General features: G+C 40.5%; 1 protein-coding gene across 2 annotated transcripts in view; it reads right to left on the reverse strand.

Annotated features, from left to right (window-relative positions):
* The window catches only part of LOC124798392 (dystrophin-related protein 2-like), a 107,479-nt gene that overhangs the window by 76,341 nt on the left and 5,662 nt on the right, over nt 1-25,476 (reverse strand). For both annotated transcript variants that reach the window (XM_047261768.1, XM_047261767.1), the window contains exons 3-4: nt 4,610-4,817; nt 4,134-4,377 (exon numbers count right to left, since the gene is read on the reverse strand). In XM_047261768.1, the coding sequence (XP_047117724.1) occupies nt 4,134-4,377; nt 4,610-4,817 (452 nt within the window). The remainder of the gene's footprint in view (nt 1-4,133; nt 4,378-4,609; nt 4,818-25,476) is intronic.

The following is a 25,476-nucleotide window of genomic DNA, read 5'->3' on the forward strand; positions in this document are numbered from 1 at the left end:
ACTGTTTACTGTGGGTCTTCAAAACAGGCATAAACTATCCTGAGAAAGTCTTAACAAAGTTCCAAGAACCAGCTTCACATGATGACTCTAGGAATGTACTATGACCCCCTATGTGTCGCTAACATAAGGATTGTGAGGATGAGATAGAAATAGTTACAGCATGCACAGAGGCATTCAAACAATTATTCTTCCCACTCTTCATATATGAATGGAACAGGAAGAAACCCTAATAACTGGTACAATGGGGCATACCCTCTGCCATGCCCTTCATGGTGGCTTGCTGATAGGGTGTCGCAGGCTCAGTATCTACAATGGTATGATGTATATGAAAAGTCCTGTGCATGGAGCTCCACAAGGATCCTATGGGTTCAGGTAGTACCATATGCCTTATAATATGTATTATCTTCTCCTTACAGAAGATGCCTGTGCAGGAAAACCTGCTGTATAGTTACTACATGCAGGGTCATACAGTACAAGAACTAAGAAGATGTCTGCATTGTAAGATACAGACAAGGTGGCAATTTACCAGCAGCTCTTCATTATTTCTGAAGTAGCTAGTGGGGTAATTCTGTAATAGTGGAATCTGTCATGTACTAATGACTTGTCAAGTGCCAAGACAATGACAAATCTGCTACATCATTGATAGAAATGAATTCCTAGCTGCTTTCATAGTGATCAATTGGTGGTGATGGAAACAACGTCACAGCTGAAAAGGGAGGTAACGTAAGTGAAATGTTCCATACCTATCTGGAAAATTTCTGTTCTGAAAATCTCGCTCTGTATTAAAAGCATTAATGGAGTACTTTTTATTTGACTGAAATTCTTCTGATGGTCTGTGATGAAATCGGTGGTTTAGCAGAACAAGTTCTGGAGTTCAGAATTCTTGCCAAGAACTCTTCTTGTTATCCTTGACAAACCATCAGCTTCAGATCTCACCATCACCCATTCTTGTCCCATTGTTCAAAACAGCGAGATGATACTACAGCCACCATTTTGTCTTTCTGAGCATCCGTTTTGGCAACTTTTCTTTCAAGTGCTGCTCAGTCTGGCTGCTGTATCCGTCATTTTTCGCGGAACAGTGTCTGCAAGGGCAGACAGCATATTGTGAGACTGATCATGAAGAACAATCCTGCTACATTGCTGAAATGCATGCACTGCCATGTGTTCAAATGGCATAAACTTTCTATAGATGTGGTTCTCTACAGCTCAAACCTGGGGCAGGGACATGCAGTTGTGCTGTTTGCCACCAAGACACAACAGTCTAATTTCTTCAGATTTGTGCAATTTTCATGTCGCCTGTGGACATGTGAATGTGGTATGGTGGCTTGAATGATAGACACCTGTTTTAATGTGGCACAAAATGTTTCACAATTAAGCAGAGAGGTTCATCATTGGAGCATCATTAGAATTTACAGTAAGGGGCAAGCCAGCACTGTCCCCCCAGCTCTGGAACTTTGTTTCACCCAATCCCAAACTGTACCCAGCCATCAGTCAAGACTGGATAAGTTCCCAAAGATGCTCACCATATGGCACAAATCAGGTGCATTACTGACGGTGTTTCAACAGATACTTGCAACTTCATTTTCATCATGTGTAGTTGGAGTCAGTCCAGACAAATACTTCTCAGCACATGTTTCATGTGAAACCCAGTGTCGATGGAAAGCTTTGGTTTGTTTCCCATTACAAACAAAATGATTTTTAAAGCTGAATTTTATGCGCGCATTCAATAGAGCGGTCCCAAATTATTAGTTTCTCAATGTGCTCCACAACTGTTCATTTAATTACAAAAAAAGGCCACTTTTGCTGCTCTGTCAAACTTTATTCAGTCCACTAGAGAAATATATGTAACCTTGTTTTTTCCATCTTCAATCATACACATGTATACATCCATTGTATGTATGGCAGTAACCAGAGAATAGCTTTAAAAAAAGCTGAAACCAGTGGTGTACTAAAGACAGCTCTACAAAGCAAATGGAGACACACTTTCACTACTAGTCCCAAATTAGTCTAGTGCAGGGGTGGCCAAGATTTCAGATCGTGGGGCATGCCCGGACATAAGTGCTGAACTGTTCAGCCTCACTGCACATTTTCCTCACCGCCATGCCACACTGTCTGAATGCCAGAAGGAGGAAGAGTGGAAAATTGCAAACATGTCGCATTTAAAGGGGGTTTTATATTTCACATTTCTGAACAACATAGATCACAAAAAACAAATTTTCAGTATTATTCAATTATCCTTGGCACACTAAAGACATAATATAATTTTTATCTGGTACAAACAGTCAGCATTCAGACAGATGCAGACAATTTCACAGAGTTTTGCACTCAAGCTGCCATCTAATCGAGACTTATTAATTTCATGGCAAAGAAAAGGTCTTTCACAGAAATATGTTAAACAAAATACTGTGGAACTTTCACAATCTCATTACAGGGGGCAAGAAAATTCTAGCTGAGGAAAGCAATGTAGACATCATGGACAGTTTTAGTGTTACAAGATTTGACATTAAAACTGGAATTACCTCGCACTCAACCAATTACGTATGTACATGCACCGGGGCACTTTCAACTGAAACAGCAAACAGTCTCAAAAACAGATATAAGATTGACAGTGTCCTCAAAAACTTCAAAAAATTATCCTTGCAATTCTTTCAGGGCTATGGTGAATTCTTCAAATATTGTGTTTTCTTTAAGGCCAGTGAGCTTATGGAACTGGACTGTCTTTGTCCTTGTACAACATGATTTTCTTTTTAAATGCATCCCCATCAGATCAGAAGGAAGTCGCCTTGCAATGTCTCACTGTCGAAAGTGTGCAGACAAGTCCACTTAAAATACGAAGCCTGCAATCCACTCTGTACGTTCTATCTTTCATCCCTAAACACCATTTTCTTCATAAATTCAACAATAGTGAGTTTTAAATCAAATTGTTGTTCCAGGTATGCACCTTTAATAAATCAACATACTCTGTAATAACATATGAAGTCTCCATACTCTTCATTCAGTTCCACTGAAAATTGTTGCAACTGACAATGCAATAATGTGTGTAGCCGCAACTTTTTTTACTATTCATACCACCAATTTCTTCATGTGCTCCATACCTACAAATTTACCACAAAGTGATTCTTGACATTCAAAAAAATCAATCTGTTGATTGTTGTAATTTTTTGCTTGTCAACTACATCTTTAATTCTTCTGCACGGTATTGTATTGTTCTTTCAAAGCAAATTCGCAGTACCCATTGCCTATGCGAATTCAGAATTCTCATCACTCTCTTCTGTCATTCGTACTCATTTTAAAGGGCTGTGAAGATAAACTGCTAGACTGCCTCTTTCCGTGGAAACGGCCGCTGGAACTGGGATGTCCTTCAGCCCCCAACAAACAGCAAAGGGCAAACTGTGCCGACAGAACAATTATACTGAACTCAGAGAGCTGTGCCGACCAATAAATGCCACACTGTAATACTAAATGAAATGTCACATTGTGGCACATACTTCTGAGAAGGACCAAGCAAAGCTGAGACTGGCTGGGCCATACTCCACACACAGCCTGGACACTTAGCACACGTGAAATCTGGCACGCCACAACTGGCCCTGGTCTAGTGCAATATTTGTTTCATCAATGTGGACAGAGACAGTAAAAACATGAAGAATAATCAGAATTCAGCAGCGACTGAGCTACGCTCTGGTGTGGGCTAACTGTTACTGCTATGCAGCAGTGATGCTCCTTCACTGTTGGAGTACCGTTTGTTCATTGTGTTCCACTGTCTCCACTAATACATATCGATAAAATGAATATCACACTAGATAATTTGGGACCACTCTATTGAATGTGCACGTAAAATTCCACTTTAAAAATAATTTTGTTCAAAAAGGCAAACAAACCGACATTTTCCTTTGACATTGCGTGTTGCATGAAAGACATGATGCAGTATTTATTTGGGCTGACTCCAGCTACACACTGAAGAAACAAAAGTGTAAATATCTGCTGAAACACCAGTGAAAATATGCCTGACAACTTTTAAGATAGTCATCCTGTATGTATTTCATTGTTCTCTACATATATAATCCATAAGCTCAAATCAAATAGACAAAATCATGTTTGAAGATAGTATTCAGAAGGAAAAAAATATTACTTACATGTTTAAAGCAACTTTCAACAGAGTTCTCTATCAGCTTTGGTGCGGAATATGACGGCTCAGACAGGAAATCTGTTAGTTTAACAGTTGCTTTCAAGAGCAAGTCAATTTTTTTTCTTGAAACACAGTTGTTGTGATCTGAGAGTTGATGAAAAAGATACTGGTACTTGTCTTGGATTTGTGACGAACATAAAATAACAAAGATGACTTTCAAAAGCAACACCTGCACACTGCAGCAGCCGTCACTGTAAAATGCACAAAAAGTAAAAATAAATTAGTTTTTAGCGCACCACTTATGACTTGCTACTGCATTTTTACAAAATGAAAAACAGATGGCTTTGAATTTATAATACTTTTTCCCCAGGGCTATATGAAATATACAAGTATTTCACTACTGAATTTGTCAGAAGGGGGAAAAAAATAATAAAAAAAAAAAATTAAGAGATTTTTTCAGTAAAATGTAACTTTAGATTTTACCTCTGATATATTGCTTGCAACACATGAATGGCCAACTGGGAAGACAGGCTGGCATCTGTGTTGTTAGTGTTTTCTGTTCTTGTTGCAAGATAGATATCAGATACCAATGTTTCCAAATCTGGCAGTTCAAGAAACACTTCATTTTCTGTAGCACGAAGACAATGCTTGGTGAAAACATTTGCTATGACATCTAGGGTCAATTTTTCCACTGGAACAGAGATAATTTTATCAATACCAATACTGTTTAAAAAATAATGAAAGAAGTATATAGTAGGGTGCAGGAGAGAATTACACCAGCAGTAAGAAATAAGTTAGTCTATGTGTTTACTTATACTCATGTTCAGAAAAAAACGGAACAACAAGAGACAGGATGTTCTCATTCAAAGGACATGTACATTAGTATGTTCTGCTGAAATGGTCAGCATTTGAACCATGTCGGCCTGCTGGTTCAAGGTCAACATCGATACCATGGCGCTATACCACCTACCGGTAAAACGTGCCTGCAGCTCTTGTTGTCACTATAAACTGAAGGTAATGGGTCAGTATGACTTGAGCAAGGGAGCAGGATGACTTGCAGATGTATGCACAAACTGTACCATCAAATCAGTGTGTTTGAAAGAGGTCACATCATTGGCACGAGAGAAAGTGATGCAACCATCCGCAAAATAGCTCCTCATGTGGGACGAAGTGTTTTGGAAGAGCAACAGGTGTGTGCGTAGTGGTTCACCGAAGGCCGTAAAACATGACGTGATGGGTCAGGCTGCACAACCCAGACCACCCTCCAAAAAGATCAACACCTCATCCGAATGGCTTTCCAGGACAGATCTGTGTCCTCCTCGGCTCTGGCGCAAGAGTGAACAGTGTAAATGACTAGTGCAGCAATATGACACAACGCCAACCATCACAGACAAACTTTGAAACCAGGCAAATGCAGGATGGGTGGCTCTAGCACAGGACGTTATCTGCGCCTTATAGCATTGATGCCATCACACATGGAACAAGTTATCAGTGCCCATGGTGGACCCTGTACCTACTAGGCAACAGGACACATGCCAAAACGAGGTTACTGTAATGCTAGTGTTTCTGCAGAACATACTAATGCACACGTCCTGTGGCTATGAACATCCTATCTATAGTCATTCAAACTGTTCTGAACATGAGTGTCGTTACAGTTTTGCATGGATTCACCAATATGTTAACTTTTGCAAATGCCATATATTTGGGTCTTAGTATTACAATAATCAATATTATGTATCAAACTTCAATACAATTTTTCATGTACTAGTATTACAAAGGTCATAAAACAAACCCTAATCATATTTATTTATAAATACATTTGAAAGATATTACTGGTATGTCTAACTACACTACCTCAGTGAGCTCTTAATAAACGGCACTTTAAAATTCATTCGAGTGAATACCAGCATTCTTTTTTTGGGTGGGAGGAGGGAGAATGGGGCACTTGATTTGAGCAGGTACTCTGGTAGATTGTTCTGCCATACTGTCCAGGAAGAATAGAATCCAGGACCTCGTCTCTCATCTTTAATTTTTGTCCTTTCTCTGCAGTATTTACATTTGGACCTGATGTTGTGGATTAGTGATATATCACTATGTTTAGTTACTTCATGGTGCTGGCAGACAGAAAAGTAATTAACTTACTGAGTTACATATAACAGATTGTGAAGTATTTGTGCTGCATGGAAGCTTTACTACAACATTCTTTAGAGCTTAGTCCATGTATAACCCCCAATGCTCTTTTACGTAACAACAGTACATTGTTAAGGTGTACATCTAGAACACAAACCCATATTTCTATGCAGTAGCTAAGATATAGATTGCCACAGAAAATACAGTTTGCAAGGTGGGGGTGGGCACTATTTTGGAGGGCCAGCTGAGAATATACAGGCCATAGCCGCCATTACTACGCACAATATTAGTGTGTTTTTTTCCATCAGAGGTTTGAGTCCAAATAGACACCAAGGAATTTACAGTTGTCATTATCACGTATACCTTGTCTATGCAGGAGTAATGTGAGTTTCTATTTCAAATATTAGCACCTGGGATTTACTTGCAGATACCTTTGGTATCTGATCATGGAAATAGGAGCTTAAATTCCACTTTCTTACAGTCTTTGCCATAGAGTATAACTGTACTTAGTACTTTTTTTAAATTTTTAACTTTTTTGTTGAGCTACCCTCTAGTTTGGTATAAAAAATTAATGTAACCATAAAAAAGCTGAAATATCGGTGAACATTCACAAACAAAAGAAAATAGATTTTGTTAAATAAACTTGATATTTTTGTCAAAACACCTAGTACTGCTTTAAATATCATTACTATTGAAAAAGATAAACAGTTTTCGATCAAGCATTAGTTTAGAGATAGCTAAGGTTCATGCTTGGAGTCGATTACCAGCTATTTCAGAAAACAGGGAGAGCATCTGAGTGAGTAGAGGCAGTTGGAACGAGGCAAGAGCGAAGCAGATATGAAATCCAACTATGAGATAAGTAATTTTTTATGAATTTGTATAATAAATTTTATATATAAATACTTTTAAAAATATATTAAAAGAAAAATCTACTAAATATTTTTACTTGTATTTTGGTCATTTAACTTTCTGTCCTCTGTATCTATCTAATAACCTTTTTCCCTCCAAACAGCTATCTGAATTGGTGACATTAATTTCAGATAGTCTTGAATCAGAGTGGTTTTATTTTGGGGAAGCTCCATGAACACTGACTGATAACACTGTTCCAAAAATCTCATTGCTACATGTAAAAAAAAAAAAAATAGAAGATGACATCAAGCAGTATTGACTCTCAATCTTGCAGCTGCTTTTGATAAATCAAAGGTGAATGACAGGGAATCAGTTCACATCGTGATAGTAGTGTGAAGAGCAATGGTACCACTTGAAAAAGGTGGAAAAGGTGACAAAATATTAGAAAACTATGATTAGAAGGTGGAAAAACATTTTAAAAATCTGCCAAATATTTCAATAAACAGAGATGGCACATTTTTTTTTTTCTTTTCGTATTTGATAATCCCTGTCAAAAAGGCCGGTTGGGGCTATAATTAATTTCTGTATTATAGTCCTGGATGGGATATGACCATTTTTCCCTTCATACAAATTTATTACTATATGCAGGTACATTGGCACTTCCAGTATTGGTAATTCATTATTGGTGACTGTAATTCACAAAAATAATCTACATTACATTTTTCAAGTAATGATATTCTGTGCTTCAAGACTGGAACAAGATCAACAAAATATTTTTTGCATTGCCATTTCTTAGGAATTTTGGAAAAAAAATGAAGTATTCATACCAGATTTTCTTTTCCCAAGATTTTTCTGAATGGTTTCCATCTCCCTTCCTTTCACTCTTTCTTCTACTTTCATGATTTTTGCTCCACCAGTCACATCCTGGGGCACTTTTGCTGCCTTCATATAACTTTTCTCAAGTATTTCCTTCGTTTTATCTGATGCTTGAGAGAGTTCTTCTCATGCCCCCTTAGACAGTTGGTGTTCTTTTGTCTTTTCTCAGAGCTGCTGTCTTATAGTCAATTGATTTTTTCATGTTATTTGTGTTATAGTAACCGGACATGACCAGGAGACATTGGCCACCCAAACGATGGCATCAACTGTGAGTTGCTGATAACCACAGAAAGACAACAGCACCAATGGATGGACAACGAAGACAACACAGCAGAATGAGAAGTCTGGTAAGAGAACCAAATTGAGAGCCTAGATGCAGTAATATTAGGCATCAAACAAAATGAGTACAATGAACAATATGAGAGTGCAGTAAGTTCTAGAGACACTTCGCTTTCCACCGTCTCAAACACCCAATATTTTAAGTAAGAGGGTGAGAGAGTGGAGATGTGTCTACCTCGCTGCCAGTTTTTGTGTGTGCAGGATGGACGTGTATTGGGAAAATACTGCAATAGTGACGGTCGATCGGCGCGGACAAGTGTTTGCAGCGCGTGCCATAGAAGCTGTATGTCCAGTACAAGGAGCAAGCACGCTCTATTCTTTGATGGTGTAAAGACTGTATTGTTGTGAATAAATGAATTATGTATGGAACTAAAGACATTTACATTGGATTTTCTGGTCTTGGACTTGTGAGAAGCAAGAACTCGTTTTGTAGTGGTTATTAAACCACACATATTGTAATTGTATCTCTTAGTATCTAATGGTCCAAGACGGGGTTGACTTGTGAGAGTTGAACGCTTGTGTGAAACTTGTTGTTGGTTTATTGTGGAGATGACAATATAACAGAGTTGAACAAAAGTATCCTGAGAGTACAGAATCATTTCAAGAGTAGAAAAGAAGTCTATTTTGAAATTCCTTTAACCAGCTATAGTTTTAGGAGAAGAAGAGTTGTGAAGATCGACGCAGCCATCTGACCTGAGAAGAAGATCGGCTGCACACAACACGCGAGTCAACTGCGAGAGACTTGTGAGTCTTGCACCCCAGTACCACACTGTCTCTTGTCGTCTGAAGACCATTAGAGGGGGAGGAGGGCGGGGGAGGCATGGGCATCATAGCCTGTACATAGTGCTGAAGTGTGCTCACAAATTTTATGAGCACTGCCTAGTGGCTGTCGTCTGGGTCCATGTGTTCTGGTGGGCTTCCAAGCTCGTCAGGCCAGGATACCAGACATGTTTTTAATCTCCTCTTCAAAATACTTTTGGTTTTATTCCTGTTTTTGCTTTTCTTCTAATTCACATTTTCTTTTCCTCTCCCATTTTTCCCTATAAATACTGCTTGCTGTCCAAGTTTAAAAAATTGTGGGTCAATAGGCACGGAAAGAAAATAGGGGTATTGTCCCAAAGCATCTCTCACAGTCAAAACACGTTTAAAAATCTTTTGGCTATCGCTTCCTTGTCTTCTCCTAGTGTGTAGTTCGAAACAGTATAGCTTCCCTCTATGTCTTCATTTCCATGTAAGAGAGCCATTAAAAAGGATTGAAATATTTGTTTACTTTAACTCTATGGGTTATGAGTCTTTTTTGAGATATCCTCCTGCCAGAAATTGTCAATACCTTTGTTATCTAAAGCTAGGTCATCCTCTTCAAGCTGTAAAACCTCCCACTTATCTAATAAGTAATCTTGCAGCACAATGAATGGCATTATTTTTGCAACATTTAACATGTCACTGCAGCTTCTGCTCTTTATTCTTTCTTTGGGGTCTAAGAATACAAAACAGTGGTGCACTTGTTAAGCATGTCTTTTCCCATCACATGTTAGCAAGCTGCAGTTTAATTTTTTGGGGCATTCTTTAGAAACCACAACTTGTCATGTTCTTCCAGTTTACTAAGCTCTTTGGTTACTTGCCTGCTAACAACTAGCTGTTCAAGAGGAAGCATATTATCCATTGTAAAGAGTTCATTATGAAGAACTACAGAAATACCCTCAATTTTTCTCAACACAGATACCTTGAAAACAAAGGCCAAAAAGGTTTGAAGTACAATTTCTATTTCTTTATACAACTTGTTAATAAGAGGTGTTTGGCCTTGAAAACACTCTGTGAACTTAATGAATAGTTCTACACATGAAATTATGAAGTGAAATTCTGCTTTCACTGAAGAATTCTTTTTTAAAAAGCATTCACGATGGTATCACAGGATTTGGACTGAACACTATCAGTATTCTTTTTTACAAATATATATACTTAAGAAAATAACACTGAATTCCATCCCGCTGTTCCAAAATCCTGTTGGCTAAATCAAGCCATCTTGCAGCTTTATACTTCAAAAACTTGTGATGGGGAACGTTAAACTTAAACTGAATTCCTTCAAATCCCCCCCCTCCCCCCACCGAACAGGTTAACTGTCAAAGTAATGGTAAAACACTGACCAGAAAGTTGGATGCTTCTCCACCTAAACACTCAAAGCCTTTGCACAGGCATTATGTATTGTATGAATGTTGCAAGTTCTGATGATTGTAAGTTGTCTGCCTTGGGTGTTATGGACATCACTCTTCAAAAGTTTTAACATTTTTTATTGATGTTAGGTCCATCTGATTACATCATAAGGTATTTATTTAGGAACATCCTGGATTCAGAAAGTGTTTCTCATAATTGCTGATGTAATGTTTCACCGTCTGCTTTGCTGATAAAGAAAGTTCTTAGTTGTTATGCGACACTCTCTGACCAAAATCTAATGGTTGTTTGTAATCCTTTTTTATCTTTAATACTGGCAGTGTCTTTGAAACTCAATATCTAAGTTCTTTTAACTTATGTTCCTGGAAATATGGTGCCAGTCCATCAGTTATTAAGTATCTCATTTTCTTGACGAAAGTGAAAAATATTCAAGAACAGTATCCTCTTAAAAAAGTTACAAATACCATTGGACAAATCCATAGAGTAACTGGAAATATCTGATTTCATTGTCCAAATCAATTCAGCAATGCTGGAACTATCTTTGGTACTTAACACCTGTATTGCTAGTGAACATACCGAACTTGAAAGTTGTGTGATCTGAAATTTCTAAATGTAATTGATGTGGTCCACATTGAATTTCAAGTGACACACCTATGTTTTGTCAAAAGTGAGTGGTTAAAAACTGTCTGAAACCCTTTTGTCTCAAAATTAATAGAGCAAGAACACACATTGCAAAACAGTTGTTATTTCTTCATTTTGTTTTAATGTCAACACGTTTCTTTCATTTCTCTGTCATTTCTTTTACAAATTTCTTTGAACTTGCTTCGCTGACACTTAGATGCTGATTAACATCAGGAAACTGTTTCTTATTTACACAGAACAGGCTGACCTATACCACAACGGAAACGTCCATCTGTTGTCATGTTGCAGTTTTTAAACAATGGAATTGGCACTTATTGCCACGCAGTGGGTTGTTTATTGCTGTTTGCTAGAGAAAAAGATTGCACTTTTTTATTAATGGATGAATAATCCTCAAATCGTATAATCCGCACACGAATAATCAGGAGTACACTGTATCTGACAGACCAGGCTCCAACTCATAGAATGCTATTTTTTTTCTGCTGACAACATGCTCCAAGCAGTCCCTGACTGGAGATCCAAATGAGGGTCTATTTTACTTCCAGAATGTTTAACACTTGAGGATGTCATCATCATTGACTCATTCTGTAGCACAGCATGCCTAGGGAAAAATAACAGTTGTACACTCCTGGAAATTGAAATAAGAACACCGTGAATTCATTGTCCCAGGAAGGGGAAACTTTATTGACACATTCCTGGGGTCAGATACATCACATGATCACACTGACAGAACCACAGGCACATAGACACAGGCAACAGAGCATGCACAATATCGGCACTAGTACAGTGTATATCCACCTTTCGCAGCAATGCAGGCTGCTATTCTCCCATGGAGACGATCGTAGAGATGCTGGATGTAGTCCTGTGGAACGGCTTGCCATGCCATTTCCACCTGGCGCCTCAGTTGGACCAGCGTTCGTGCTGGACGTGCAGACCGCGTGAGACGACGCTTCATCCAGTCCCAAACATGCTCAATGGGGGACAGATCCGGAGATCTTGCTGGCCAGGGTAGTTGACTTACACCTTCTAGAGCACGTTGGGTGGCACGGGATACATGCGGACGTGCATTGTCCTGTTGGAACAGCAAGTTCCCTTGCCGGTCTAGGAATGGTAGAACGATGGGTTCGATGATGGTTTGGATGTACCGTGCACCATTCAGTGTCCCCTCGACGATCACCAGTGGTGTATGGCCAGTGTAGGAGATCGCTCCCCACACCATGATGCCAGGTGTTGGCCCTGTGTGCCTCGGTCGTATGCAGTCCTGACTGTGGCGCTCACCTGCACGGCGCCAAACACGCATACGACCATCATTGGCACCAAGGCAGAAGCGACTCTCATCGCTGAAGACGACACGTCTCCATTCGTCCCTCCATTCACGCCTGTCGCGACACCACTGGAGGCGGGCTGCACAATGTTGGGGCGTGAGCGGAAGACGGCCTAACGGTGTGCGGGACCGTAGCCCAGCTTCATGGAGACGGTTGCGAATGGTCCTCGCCGATACCCCAGGAGCAACAGTGTCCCTAATTTGCTGGGAAGTGGCGGTGCGGTCCCCTACGGCACTGCGTAGGATCCTACGGTCTTGGCGTGCATCCGTGCGTCGCTGCGGTCCGGTCCCAGGTCGATGGGCACGTGCACCTTCCGCCGACCACTGGCGACAACATCGATGTACTGTGGAGACCTCACGCCCCACGTGTTGAGCAATTCGGCAGTACGTCCACCCGGCCTCCCGCATGCCCACTATACGCCCTCGCTCAAAGTCCATCAACTGCACATACGGTTCACGTCCACGCTGTCGCGGCATGCTACCAGTGTTAAAGACTGCGATGGAGCTCCGTATGCCACGGCAAACTGGCTGACACTGACGGCGGCGGTGCACAAATGCTGCGCAGCTAGCGCCATTCGACGGCCAACACCGCGGTTCCTGGTGTGTCCGCTGTGCCGTGCGTGTGATCATTGCTTGTACAGCCCTCTCGCAGTGTCCGGAGCAAGTATGGTGGGTCTGACACACCGGTGTCAATGTGTTCTTTTTTCCATTTCCAGGAGTGTAGTTTGGCTCGCTTTCAGTCGTTCGCAGTGCCAGCATAGTAAGGCCATGTTGGCTAATGTTACAATGCCAGATCAGACTCATCTTGACTGTTGCCCCTGCAATGACTAAAAGGGCTGCTGCCCTCCTTCAGAAACCATAGGTTAATCTCCTTTCTACAGACAGCCCTCTGTAGGCATTGCATCTACATTATAGCGCTCTGTATCACTGAGGAAAACGAGCCACCCCATCTCAGCTAGGTCCATGGTTCATGGATCTAATTAGGGAAATAAGAGAGCATCTCAATTTTTGTCCATTTCAGACCCCCTCTTTCTCATGAAGAAATATGTAGAAATTCAGAAAGGTAAGAAGTTACAGCCACATTTTAATTTTGTATATTTACCAGTCTCATTCAGGTTATTGGTTGATTGGAGGTTCAGGGACTAAACAGAAAGGTCATCAGTCCCTCAAGCGAGTGATATTTCCTTTGGAATTAGTGACGTCGATGAAGTACACGTTCTGATGATAAAAGTCTGAAGGAGCGGTAAGACTAAGACACTGAAGGCAATATTGATGATACCAGAACTGAGAAAGAGTTTACAGAGAAGTATATGAATCGGGCTGGTGTACAGGTCAGTACAGATGAGGTGTCTCCCAGGCTCATTCAATGGCCTTAAAAGACCCACCTCACATTCAAACCCCTCTGGACGGATGGAGGACAGAATAGTTATGGAACAAAAAATGTCTTCTAGTCAGCAGATTCAGAACAGTAATAGTGAGAAGACTAAAAATGTAATGGATACCAGTTGGAACATCATAACAAAAACAGGAGAGAAAGGTAAGGGAGAAGGTGGGTATCACCGGGCATCTGTATGCGATGGTAGTCATCCCACTTGCAACCATCCCATCCCTGCTCTAGTGTAGGCAAGGAGTTAAAGAGCACCCCCTATTCAAGAGAGTGCTACCTCTAAAATAGAAAATAGGGTGCAGAAGAAAAGGAGACAGGCTGGATCTAAACAGCGAGCTTGACAAGGAGGTAGGCATGAGGGTTCCCCAGAATCAGATCGCAGCGGGAGATGCCCCAATCGCAACTATTGCACCCCTCCCCTGGAGGTAGCTTAAAACCTTACATCTGAAAATAAAAACCACTTGGATGGAGAAAACAGAGAACAAGTTCAACATCCGTGAACAGTCTGCCAATGTTTGAAGCAAATAATTCAGAATGCCATTTCAGCATGGAGGGCCAGAAGGCAGGGGTGTTCCAGAGATGACATACAATGACCTATTCCTTCTGGGAGGAAGACCATGCAGCAGTAGTCTCCTTGATTTGCGGAGTTTATTGGAGGGGCAGCAGAGTCAGCAGAGGTCTTATTTGCACCCGCAGGTCTGCAACTGAGATTCACATAACAAATTGGGTGCAAGTAATCACTCCTCTAAACAAATGATTGGCCAGTCCACTTCCTTGGATACCACATGGCTTCAGGCCCTCAGAAAGGCAACCAAGCAGTCACTATGACTAAGTTCAGCATGAAGGTCATGAATGGCAGAGACCACAGGGTGACAATAGTAACATTGGACAATGGCCTGAAGACTCTTTATTGACTCACTACTTACTAAAACATGGTCAAGAGTGAGGGCACTTTAATAAAGTGGAGGGCTCTATTAATGGTTATCAGCTTCACTGTAAAAACACTACATGTTCTGGATAACAAATGGTGTTGCCGACCTGCATGGAATGTAAAAGCATATCCTGTGTTATCCACTGCTTTAGAACCTGAAGTGTTTTTCTTGTTGTGGATTGATTCCAAGCGATTGATATATTGCAAGATGCCAAGTCTTTACTTGTTCCCTGTAATAACAGTTACCATCTTTTCCGAATTTCCCAGTCATCATCTTGTTTTCTCTTCATGTTGTGGTCCTGCTATGCAGTCCCACAAATTTGATCGCTGACTTCTTTCCCAAATGCTGAGGGGTATGGGCTATAAGAGAGTTGTTTAAACCCACTACAAAACACAATTTCTGCAATTCTTCTATATTCAAAGAAGTTTTCAACTCGCAACAAGTGATAATTAACAAAGCTTTTCAGACAACATGTTCATACATGATGCTTCAGTGCCTGACCAAGACCTAAGTTTCTATTTAACTCAAGTTAGAATGGCATAGGTTCTATGTAACTACATTCATTTTTCTGAAACTTTAGGACCCTGAAACAGACCACCAATTTTTAACTTGGGCACTGTTTGTTAGATGAGCCCATCCAACACAGCAAGGTCATATCACATCGAACACAAAAACAATCGGTTTTTAATTGGCCTGAGGCCAAAAATTGCATAAATAGCAAAATGACATCAGTTTCTGTTGTGAGACTAGTGCAAGGCATGTTCAATATGCAGCCCGCCATATTCTGCAACAAATTGAAATCGAGAGGTACCACGTTACACAACAGAACGGAGTGTCTTCGGGGTCGTATTCAGAATGTGCTGATAGTTCTGGCATTTCCGAAATGCCTCTGCAGCAGCTGCTTCACTGGCTGTGCATCTGCGAAGGAGTGCCACCTTGCATAAAAATCATCCTACCCATACACCCACATTGCTGAGGAGTTGGAATGATGATGGTGGGAAAAAGACACTTATAGTGTTTACCAGTGATGGTACATGTAATAGGTCTCGCATTCCTCATCTCCTTGAAAAAAATACAGCCTTACAATATGCAATGCCATCTACCCACACCACACAGTCACCTTTGCACAATAAAGTTCTAGAGCAAACGTTTGTCTCACTGACACCGACAGCAAGAAGCAACTCCCGAATCTGGGTAATTTTGAATGGATAGTAATGCAGGATGTTTTGTAGAACTTTATGCACAGTGCTCACAAGCATTTTCAATGTTCGGTCAATTCCCCTTGCACTGCATGTATGCACACCACCACTTGACTTTTCCTGCAATCCTGTTGCCAGATCTTCTGCTGATGTCAGACTGTTTTCACCCTCTGCCACATTGCACTTCAAGAGCACCTGTCTTTTCGAATTTCATAATTTTCTCCAGACCCTTGGCAGAGGTTGGACCAATGCCTTCTTTCATACTGGAACTTCTGCAGAGCTACTGGTGCACAGTCACCGTTCATGTAAAAGAGCTTTACCAGCAGTGCATGATCCTTTATGGACACAATTATGTTAGGCATCTCAGACACAAACTGAGGAACAGCCATGCATCACGCGTCTGTTGGTATGCATTTTCATTCAATTTTATTTTGTTCCATTTGTTTCCCCTTGCGTCAATAATATGCTGTGCATTGAAATCCCCAAATTTGAGAAAAGTGAGTCAAAAGTTTGGATTAAGGTGGGCAACTACAGGTAAGTGACCCATCTGAAGGTATGTAAATGTTGCAAATTGTCACTGATGAGGTCATTTGCACTTGCAGCACTATTGCTTCCATGTACAAACCATTATACAGCCCCCTCCAGATACCATCTCATAGTTCTGACAGAACGCGCCATACAGCATTGGGGAATTGTCATTGGTGAAGCATGTTTCTTGGAGAGGAATGCAAATTGCAGAATACGAGGAGACAAGGAGGTGTAGTGCCGGCAGGTGATAGTAATGACCATCACAGTTCCACTGAATGATCACGTAACAGGTATCCAAGGTTAGGTGTGAAGGGGCCAGTACAAAGACCTATACATGAAACATTTGGGGATGGATGAAGAGTGGGCCATTGGCTGCTGTCGGGCCACAAGTCTGTGGGTTTCTAAGGAAGGGAGTGCCAAAGGGAGCACTGTTGCCTATAGATGCCGGAGGAGGTAAATGCTCCTCCCGATAGGTGCAGGACATAGTTCCCGAGGATGGAGGCTGTGGGAACTGCAAGAGAGGAGGGCAATGGGAGAAGTTAAAAAAAACTGAGGTAGTGGGAGTGATAGCTGGGCCTCCCCATAACTGGAAACCATGCCAACAGGTTGTATGCATTCATCTTTTTTGTGTGCCTCAATATATAAGTGGCCAACAGATTTATATCCCTGTGATTTCTTGTATTTCTTGAAGATTGGGCAAAATTATGAACGCAGAGGATAGTGTTCTGCACAACTGACAGACAAAGGTGGTTGTTCACAAGTACTATCTTCGTGGTGCGGTTGTCCGAAGTTACCACATTTTCAGCCTACCAAACAGTGAGATGACCTATGACCAAAGTGCAGACATCAGAAGCACCTAATGGGCAGTGGGATATATATTTTCATGTCAGACCTGTGCAGCATGACTAACTTTTTCTGGGAGGACATTCCCAACAAAGGCTATGATAAAGGCACCTGTATTTATTTTATTATCTTTCATACCTTTTTGGATGTATCGGACAAAATGTACGCCTCGACACTTAAGGTTAGTCTGTAGCTCCTTGTCTGTCTGGAGCCTAAGGTTTTGGCAGAAAATGATTCTGTCACCTGTATTCAAAGTCTTGTGTGAGGCAATCGTTACTGTTGTCACCCAGATGTTCACACCTGAAGAGCTGTAGAAAGTGCAGCAGAGGAGGCTACAATCAATACCAAACCACTGCACCGTTTTCTCAATGACTTAACTTCTCCAAATTTATGTACTGTCTGTCCCACAAAAAATAATGGCTCTGCTGCTAGAAGCATCCCCATAAGTTTGAGTACATAGTAAGTATTAAATAGATTGTTTCACTCCTAATTGTCTGGCTTGTCCCTCTTTCCACGGGATAGCCAGGTTAGGGGAAAGCAATATGGCTGAAACTACCCAGACTGAAATTTCTATACATGTCTACTGAGATGACCAGATCATAATGGCCCTGATTTGTTGTAATTTAATATGTTTCACATGCAAAAGATTTGCCCTGATGCCACCTACTCCGATCAAGGACTGGGCATCAACTGCTTGACATGTGTGGGGAGCTAGCAGTTCAGGCATGCGCAGTGTGAGCCCTGTGTTGTCAGGGGCTCAACTGACAGGGCACATAATGACCCTACCACATCAGAATGGCTGCCATGTTGGCTCTGAAGTGGAAATATGAGCCTATGCAGGTATTGTGTGCATATGATTTTCAACACTGAATGCAGCAAACACTTTTAAGGTGTTCTTCCCCAGTTGGTGTACACAACAGAAAAAATTGTAAAAATTACTTCAACAAAAGGAGAACTATTTTATGCAGGATTCTGAGGAAAGACCACTTGAATCAGCGATTTCTAAATCAACTGTTTTTTGGAGATACGTGAATGATGCTTTCATAGTGTGGCCCCATGAAGAAGATAAGTTAATGGAGTTTTTACATCATCTTAACTTCATTCATGAGAACATTCGATTTATTATGGAATTATAGAAGATGGTTGTCTCCCATTCCTGGATGTTTTGGTCAGATTGAAGAGTGACGGCTCTTTGGGACATTCTGTTTACCATAAATCCACTCACACTGCTCAAGTTGCCATTACCCATCTCAAACCGTGAGTATGCTCAAAACCATTGTACACAGAGCCCTTACATTGTCAGATGCAGATAGATTACCTAAAGAGCTTGCACATTACGGGAAGTGTTCAGAGACAATGGATATTCGACCTGGAAAATTAAGAGAGCATTCTTAGCTAAAACCATGAATCGGGAAGTGAATAAAGAGAACATGCCAGGAAAGTCCCTAGCTCTTCTTCCCTTCATTGGTAACATTTCCTTCAAAATAGCAAGAGTGCTTAATAATTTTCAGGAGAAAGTGATTTTCCACCCACCTTCTAAGATTTCAGATATTTTGGAATCAGTGAAGGATAATTTGGTATAGGGGGAGGTGGTAATTTACAAAATACCTTGCCAGTGTGGTATAGGACAAACAACACACACCAGCAACACCTTTTTGGGACTCCATTATAAAAGAATCTGCTGGAAAGCCCAAAGCGGAAAATGAACCACGACAGTGGCTACCAGCTGGATAATGCGTGGAATCGTGCCGTCTCAGAGATTTGCTCCAGATGAAGACACCCAAATACTCCGATAACTACGGCGAGCGGCAACACTGAAGACAGCTGATCCTTGCAGTTCCACCAATGAGGGCGCTGCCACCGGGCGGTGTGGTCCTTCTGTCACCGTGACTCTAACGAAATATTGTGGAATGAAGTTTGTGAGCTGCCACCGCGGAATCTTTTTGAACATTTGAGTCGCCGGGAAAATTTTAAATTTCACATCAAACATCTTTACGGGGAGGAGAAGGCCTTACATGTAAGAAGTTTCGACAAGCAATGTGATAAAAGAGCAAAACTTTTTAAGTTCTTTAATGACATTTTGGGACCCTGACATTATACCAAAATTTGCCAAGTGACACATTTCATTAAGACGGCCACTGCATGGAAGACAACGGGGAAGGTGAGTCGTGCTACTGTGAAGGAGAGAATTTGTTATACGAGACAAAGGCTGGATGAAATTTCAGAAGAACTATTCCATCTACATATGAAGAGTGCAGCACTTCTTCCTCCTGTATCACGGGACTAGGTCGATGGAGTGACTTCAGCCAAGTTTGATTGGGTATATACGGATGCAAGTTCTTGGCAGATGTCAAAATTTGATCATATGCCACAACAGTCATCGCTACAGGGAATAACTGCACGACATTCCATTGTTAACATGACTGAGGAGAATTTGGACAATGCAACACTGCCTGTTTCGGGTAAAGAACTCAATATTGCGCCTATGCCAATCACAACCCTACAGCATGTGTGCAATGGAAGAAGACATGTACATTCCTGAATTCTTCCTTGTTATCTCCAGAGACACAAGTGGTTAAGAACTCATGGCAGCGTACCACCAAGACTGTATGGCAATCCTAAAGTGCACAAAGAAGGTCTTCCTTTACAGCCTATAGTGAGTAATATTTACACCCTATAAATGATTTAGCCAAACATCTTGCTTTCTTGCCGAGAACATTGGTCGGCAAATTTCCACATCATATATGGAACTCTGCCAATTTTATCAACAGACCTCCACTTAAGTAGTTCGGATCTTCTACTGAGTTTTGATGTAGTATCTCTTTTTACAAAGGTACCTCTTGCTGATTCCTTGGCCTAATTGGTAAACAGTTTCAGCCGCACATCACTGGTTTGTTTCAACATGCTCTTTCCTCAATCTATTTTATGTTTAACCAAGAATATTTTGAAGACTGACAGTGTCGCCATGGGCAGCCCCTTGTCTCCCTAGTGGCTAACTTTTTTATGGAGGATTTTGAGGAATGAGCACTTGAATCAGCAGTTTCTAAATCAACTGTGTTTTTAAGATGCATGGATGATGCTTTCATAGTGTGGCCTGACTGAGAGGATAAGTTAATGGAGTTTTTACATCATCTTAACTCCGTTCATGAGAACATTCGATTTATTGTGGAAATAGAGAAAGATGGTTGTCTCCCATTTCTGGATGTTTTGGTTAGATAGAAGAGTGACAGCCTTTGGGACATTCTCTTTACTGTAAGCCCACTTACACTGATTTGTACTTGCACTCCTCAAGTTCCCACCACCCATCCCAAACCACGAGTAAGCTCAAAACCCTCGTACACAGGGCCCGTACATTGTCGGATGCAGATAATTTATCTAAAGAGCTTGCACATTTAAGGACAGTGTTCAGAGACAATGGATTCTCAACCCTGCAAATTAACAGGGCATTCTCAGCTAAAACCATGAACCAGGAAGTGGATAAAGAGGAGAATGTGCCAGCAAAGCTCCTAGCTTTCCTTCCCTTCATTGGAAACATTACCTCCAAAATAGCAAGAATCCTTCATAATTTTCAGGTGGAAGCGATTTTCCACCCACCATTTAAGATTTCATACAAGATGGGATTAGTGAAGGATAATTTGTTATTGTGGAAGGTGGGAATTTACAAAATACCTTACCAGTGTGGTATGTCCTGTATAGGATAAACAACACACACAGTGGAAGGACGCTGCACAGAACACAAACGTTGCACTCGCCTTCTGCAACCCAGCAAGTCTGCAGATGTGGAACATTGTTTCTCCAACAGACATTCAATGGACAAAATTGGATACATAAAAAAATCTACGCAGCAGAACACACACATAAAAGACAATTGTAATTGGCAATTTTGTCAATAATTTATCGTTTTCGTTGGGACATACTATGGAGTATGACAAAAAATTAATTTTGGCCATAGTAACACCTTTTTGGGACTCCGTTATAAAGGATTCCATTGAAATACGCATCATGGAAAATCTAATGAACCGCCACAGCAGCTATCAGCTGGATAATGTGTGGAATAGCACGATCTCCGAGATTTGCTCCAGACGAAGATGCCAGAATACTCCGACAACTGTGGCGAGCGGCAGTGCTGAAGACAGCTGATCCTTGTAGTTCCACTAGCAAGGGCGCTGTTGCCGGGCAGTGTGGTCCTTCTTTCACACTGCCTATAACACATGCGCGGCAGTACTATCACTGTACTGTATAAGGCAGAGCTGAGAAAGTCTTTTATGGCTCTCCTGTAGATGACTGACAGGTGTCCAGTTGAAATACCGTGGAATGAAGTTTACGATGACTGGCTGGATTCCCAGAATCTCTCCAAACATTAGAATATTCCAAGAAGGGAAGGCAGAACCAAGGAAATAGTGGGGTCGACACCAAAGACTGGCACAAAGAGAAAGAGAGCGAGAGAAGGAAGGATAGTAAGACATGAGAGATAGCAGCACAGGAAAGGATTTAGGTGCTCCAGTAGCTTGGAACCCTGTGCTCACCAAGGACATACTCACAGAAGAGTTGTTAGCTCCCTGAGGGGTTGCTCAACTTGTTCCTGTTCCAGACAAGATGAGTTATTTGATCATTCAGTACAGTTTAGCATGAATCTAGTTTTTAGAAATAATAAATTGTATTATTTTTGTTGTTTACCGACATGATGAGTGTTCTCTTTTAGAATGTATGCTAAAGACCCAACATTACGAGCACAAAATATTGATGAGCATCACCTTTTCTCACATGAAACATAAGGAGTTTATTCTGCAGCTAGCCATTAGGTAAAAAAAAAACAGGAGAAGATGAAATCAGCATACACAACTTAATGAAGAAGAGGAAGAAATGGCACATTAGTACATACTAATAATACAAAAATTATGTAAATTTTGGAAGTAATGCTGAGCTGAATGAATAGTAAAGGTGTATGTAAATGAACAAATAGGAGGAAAAATACTGTTACACAATTTCACTGTCAAACACAGTTTATAACATTAGTGTGATTTTATCCAAAGTTCAATATAATCCGTTCTTGCCATTCTATGAATGTCACATTCTCTGTTGTTCTAAATTCAAATGAAAAATTTATGTACGTCATAGCTACTGAAAGGAGAATTCAATGTCTATTCTTTGTTGAGTTGATTCTAACTGGAAAAGCAAAGCCCTCACACCTGCAAAAAGATATGTACTTCAGTCTCATAGAAATACTTTGCTATTTTCCAACACAAGCAGAACATGTTGCTTCAGTAACAGTTGCAACACAATTTCTGTGGCTTAAGTAACTTCTTGAAGATTTTAGAATATCTGTAAAACCAACTGCTTTTAAGACACCAAGACATTCATACTCCTGATAGAACAGTAGGACTGAAAAATGTTGATATTTAGAACAATTTCACACATCAGCTGCACAATATAAGACAGATGAATGTAACGCATATAAGTTCCGAGGAACAAGTGGATGAAATACTGACAAAAGCAGTTGTGTGTGCACTGTTTCACAGACTGTGTTTCAGTAAGAAACTAGTAGCTGGGAGAGAATGGATTTGTGTATTGCAAAACTGAGTGTTGATCCATAATATATCCTACATAAATTGTATTTCATGGCACCCAAAAATATGAATCTCTGGGATGTAGAAATAAGTCAAAGATCTACATTATTTAAGTGCAAGACAACAAAATGACTTAAGATTATAAAATATTGCTTTGCTTAAGTTCTAATGTTAATTATATTACAAAGAAAAAGAAAAAAAGAACAACCTAAGAGTTTCTGTTAAGATACTCTTCACTGTAGTAGAAGGATTGTCTGTGATCAAGACAGAACCGATACACCATCCGTCACGCAGATACAGTTAATACCACAAGTATGTTGTGTCTGTTATTCCACAATATTTTAACTTATGCACAAACACATCACGGTTCACACAATTAAAAGATTTCAGCTAAATCATAAAATATTTTCAACAGTAATAATTTGTGACTGATAGATTCTTGTATTCACAAGTCAAAAGGAAACTATTCATGTGACAGAATTTTCATAATCCAAACTGTTTCATGCTGAGAATAACTTCCTGTATTAAATGTTTATAAATTCTACAGCACTCATTCTTCTTGAGAAGTTTTGGAAGCGTTTACAAAAATGAGACAAGAGTTTTGCTTTACCTACTTTTTTGTGAAGTAGTTTGTACTTAGTATTTTGGGAAAATACCACATAAAAAAGGTCATGGCTAAGGATTTCCAAAGGGAAAATTAGAATTATGTACTTGATTCACATATTGTCAAACACTAAAAGTGAGAATTTTACTCATGAACCCTTGAACTGCATGTAAACTGATCACTGATCCAGTATTTTTTCCCTTCTAAAACGGAAATTAACATGCCACTTATCTTGAAATAATATATATGACTGCTTGTATGTGGCCTAAGGCAGTCACAAGCACTCCGTCTTCAGGTGACGAGTGGCTTACCGGGACCATCCAACCGCCGTGTCATCCTCAGTGGAGGATGCAGATAGGAGGGGCGTGGGGTCAGCACACCGCTCTCCTGGCTGTTATGATGGTATTCTTGACCGAAGCCGATACTATTCGGTCAAGTAGCTCCTCAATTGGCATCACAAGGCTGAGTGCACCCCGAAAAATGGCAACAGTGCATGGTGGCCTGGATGGTCACCCATCCAAGTGCCGACCACACCCGACAGCGCTTAACTTTGGTGATCTCACGGGAACCGGTGTATCCACTGCGGCAAGGCCGTTGCAAGGCAGTCACAAGAATATTGCTATATTTGGACCACAATGATACATTATACATTACTAAAAAAGCAGTAGTCTTAATTCACTAGCACTTTTCACATTTCCATTCCCTTTCCCTGCAAGGACACTGATTCGCTCTCTCTTTTTCCTACAGAGCTGTGAGTGTACATTGAAAATGTCACTGCATGTCCAAGTCCTATTGGCGTACTCAGGATGCCACAGTTTATTTGGTCCATTGCAGTGAATGAATGGCCTTCTCATATTAATTCTAAGTTCTACAATAACAGCAATGTCACTGAAATGACTCTTTTTGAACTGTAGACTTCAGACATTTTGGTCTGTGTCATTGTGTTCACTGCTGGGTTCCAATTACATAAACAGAAACTGAGTCAGTATTCAAGGTCATTTCGGCAAGACAGAGTAGCAGGGACAGGTTAAGCCTTTTGTTGATTTCTATTATCAATCATTAGAATAATCATGAGTTGAAAAAACTAAATATTCACAAAGAATTAGTCTTCTATATGCGCTGCTCTGCAGCTTACAAATACAAAAAATGTCGCGTTAATATTATGAAAGGATAGACTGCCGCTTACACACAAATGACCACTGTCTGCTGAGGCCTCAGTCTCAGTTTAGCAGTCTCTTTGTTGTACCTGTCTCCTACCCAACATTTCCACTACATGGTGAATAGCAATCTATCCTTTTCATAATGCTGTCATTACTCCATCCTCGATTTTCCATTGTTTAAATATTATGTAAAGTTGATCAATACTGTACTTTCATTCTATTGATGGACTACTATCAAGTATACAACCATCTTCAGTGCCTTCTTTATATATTCATATTTTAGCATGTGCCAAAGACATTTTGATGATGTGCCTTTGGCAAAGAAATGTTCTCCATACCCATAGATTATGGATGTGTATTCTTTACAATATGAATTTGTGTCAACCAATAGGGTCAAGCAAAGTATGTGGAACTCCCCCACCCTTCCCAGCTGTTAAGATGGATGTATTTGAAATAAACCATGTTTGCAGAGGGCATGTTGGGAATATGCACTGCCACTCTCCAGTGTGGGATGTTCATGCTTACAAATTGTTTGAAATGTTACGGATTCACTGAACTCCACGTGTGTTCTTTGTGAGAATAATATTGGAAGATTTTGTGGTGGTTTATTAATGAGTTATTTTAATGTTGGCAATTATGGGAAACAGATGTGTTTTTGGGCCTGGAATTATTAGTGCAGTGTGTTGTTTATGGTTGGACATTTAATTTTATATTTCACTTTTTGTTAGTTATGGACACTGAAGTTCGCGAGTAGGTCCCTGCATGTCACAATGAGGGATGACATGTCAACTATGAATCAGTTTC

This window comes from Schistocerca piceifrons, chromosome 5 (assembly GCF_021461385.2).
Source record: "Schistocerca piceifrons isolate TAMUIC-IGC-003096 chromosome 5, iqSchPice1.1, whole genome shotgun sequence".
NCBI lineage: Eukaryota > Metazoa > Arthropoda > Insecta > Orthoptera > Acrididae > Schistocerca > Schistocerca piceifrons.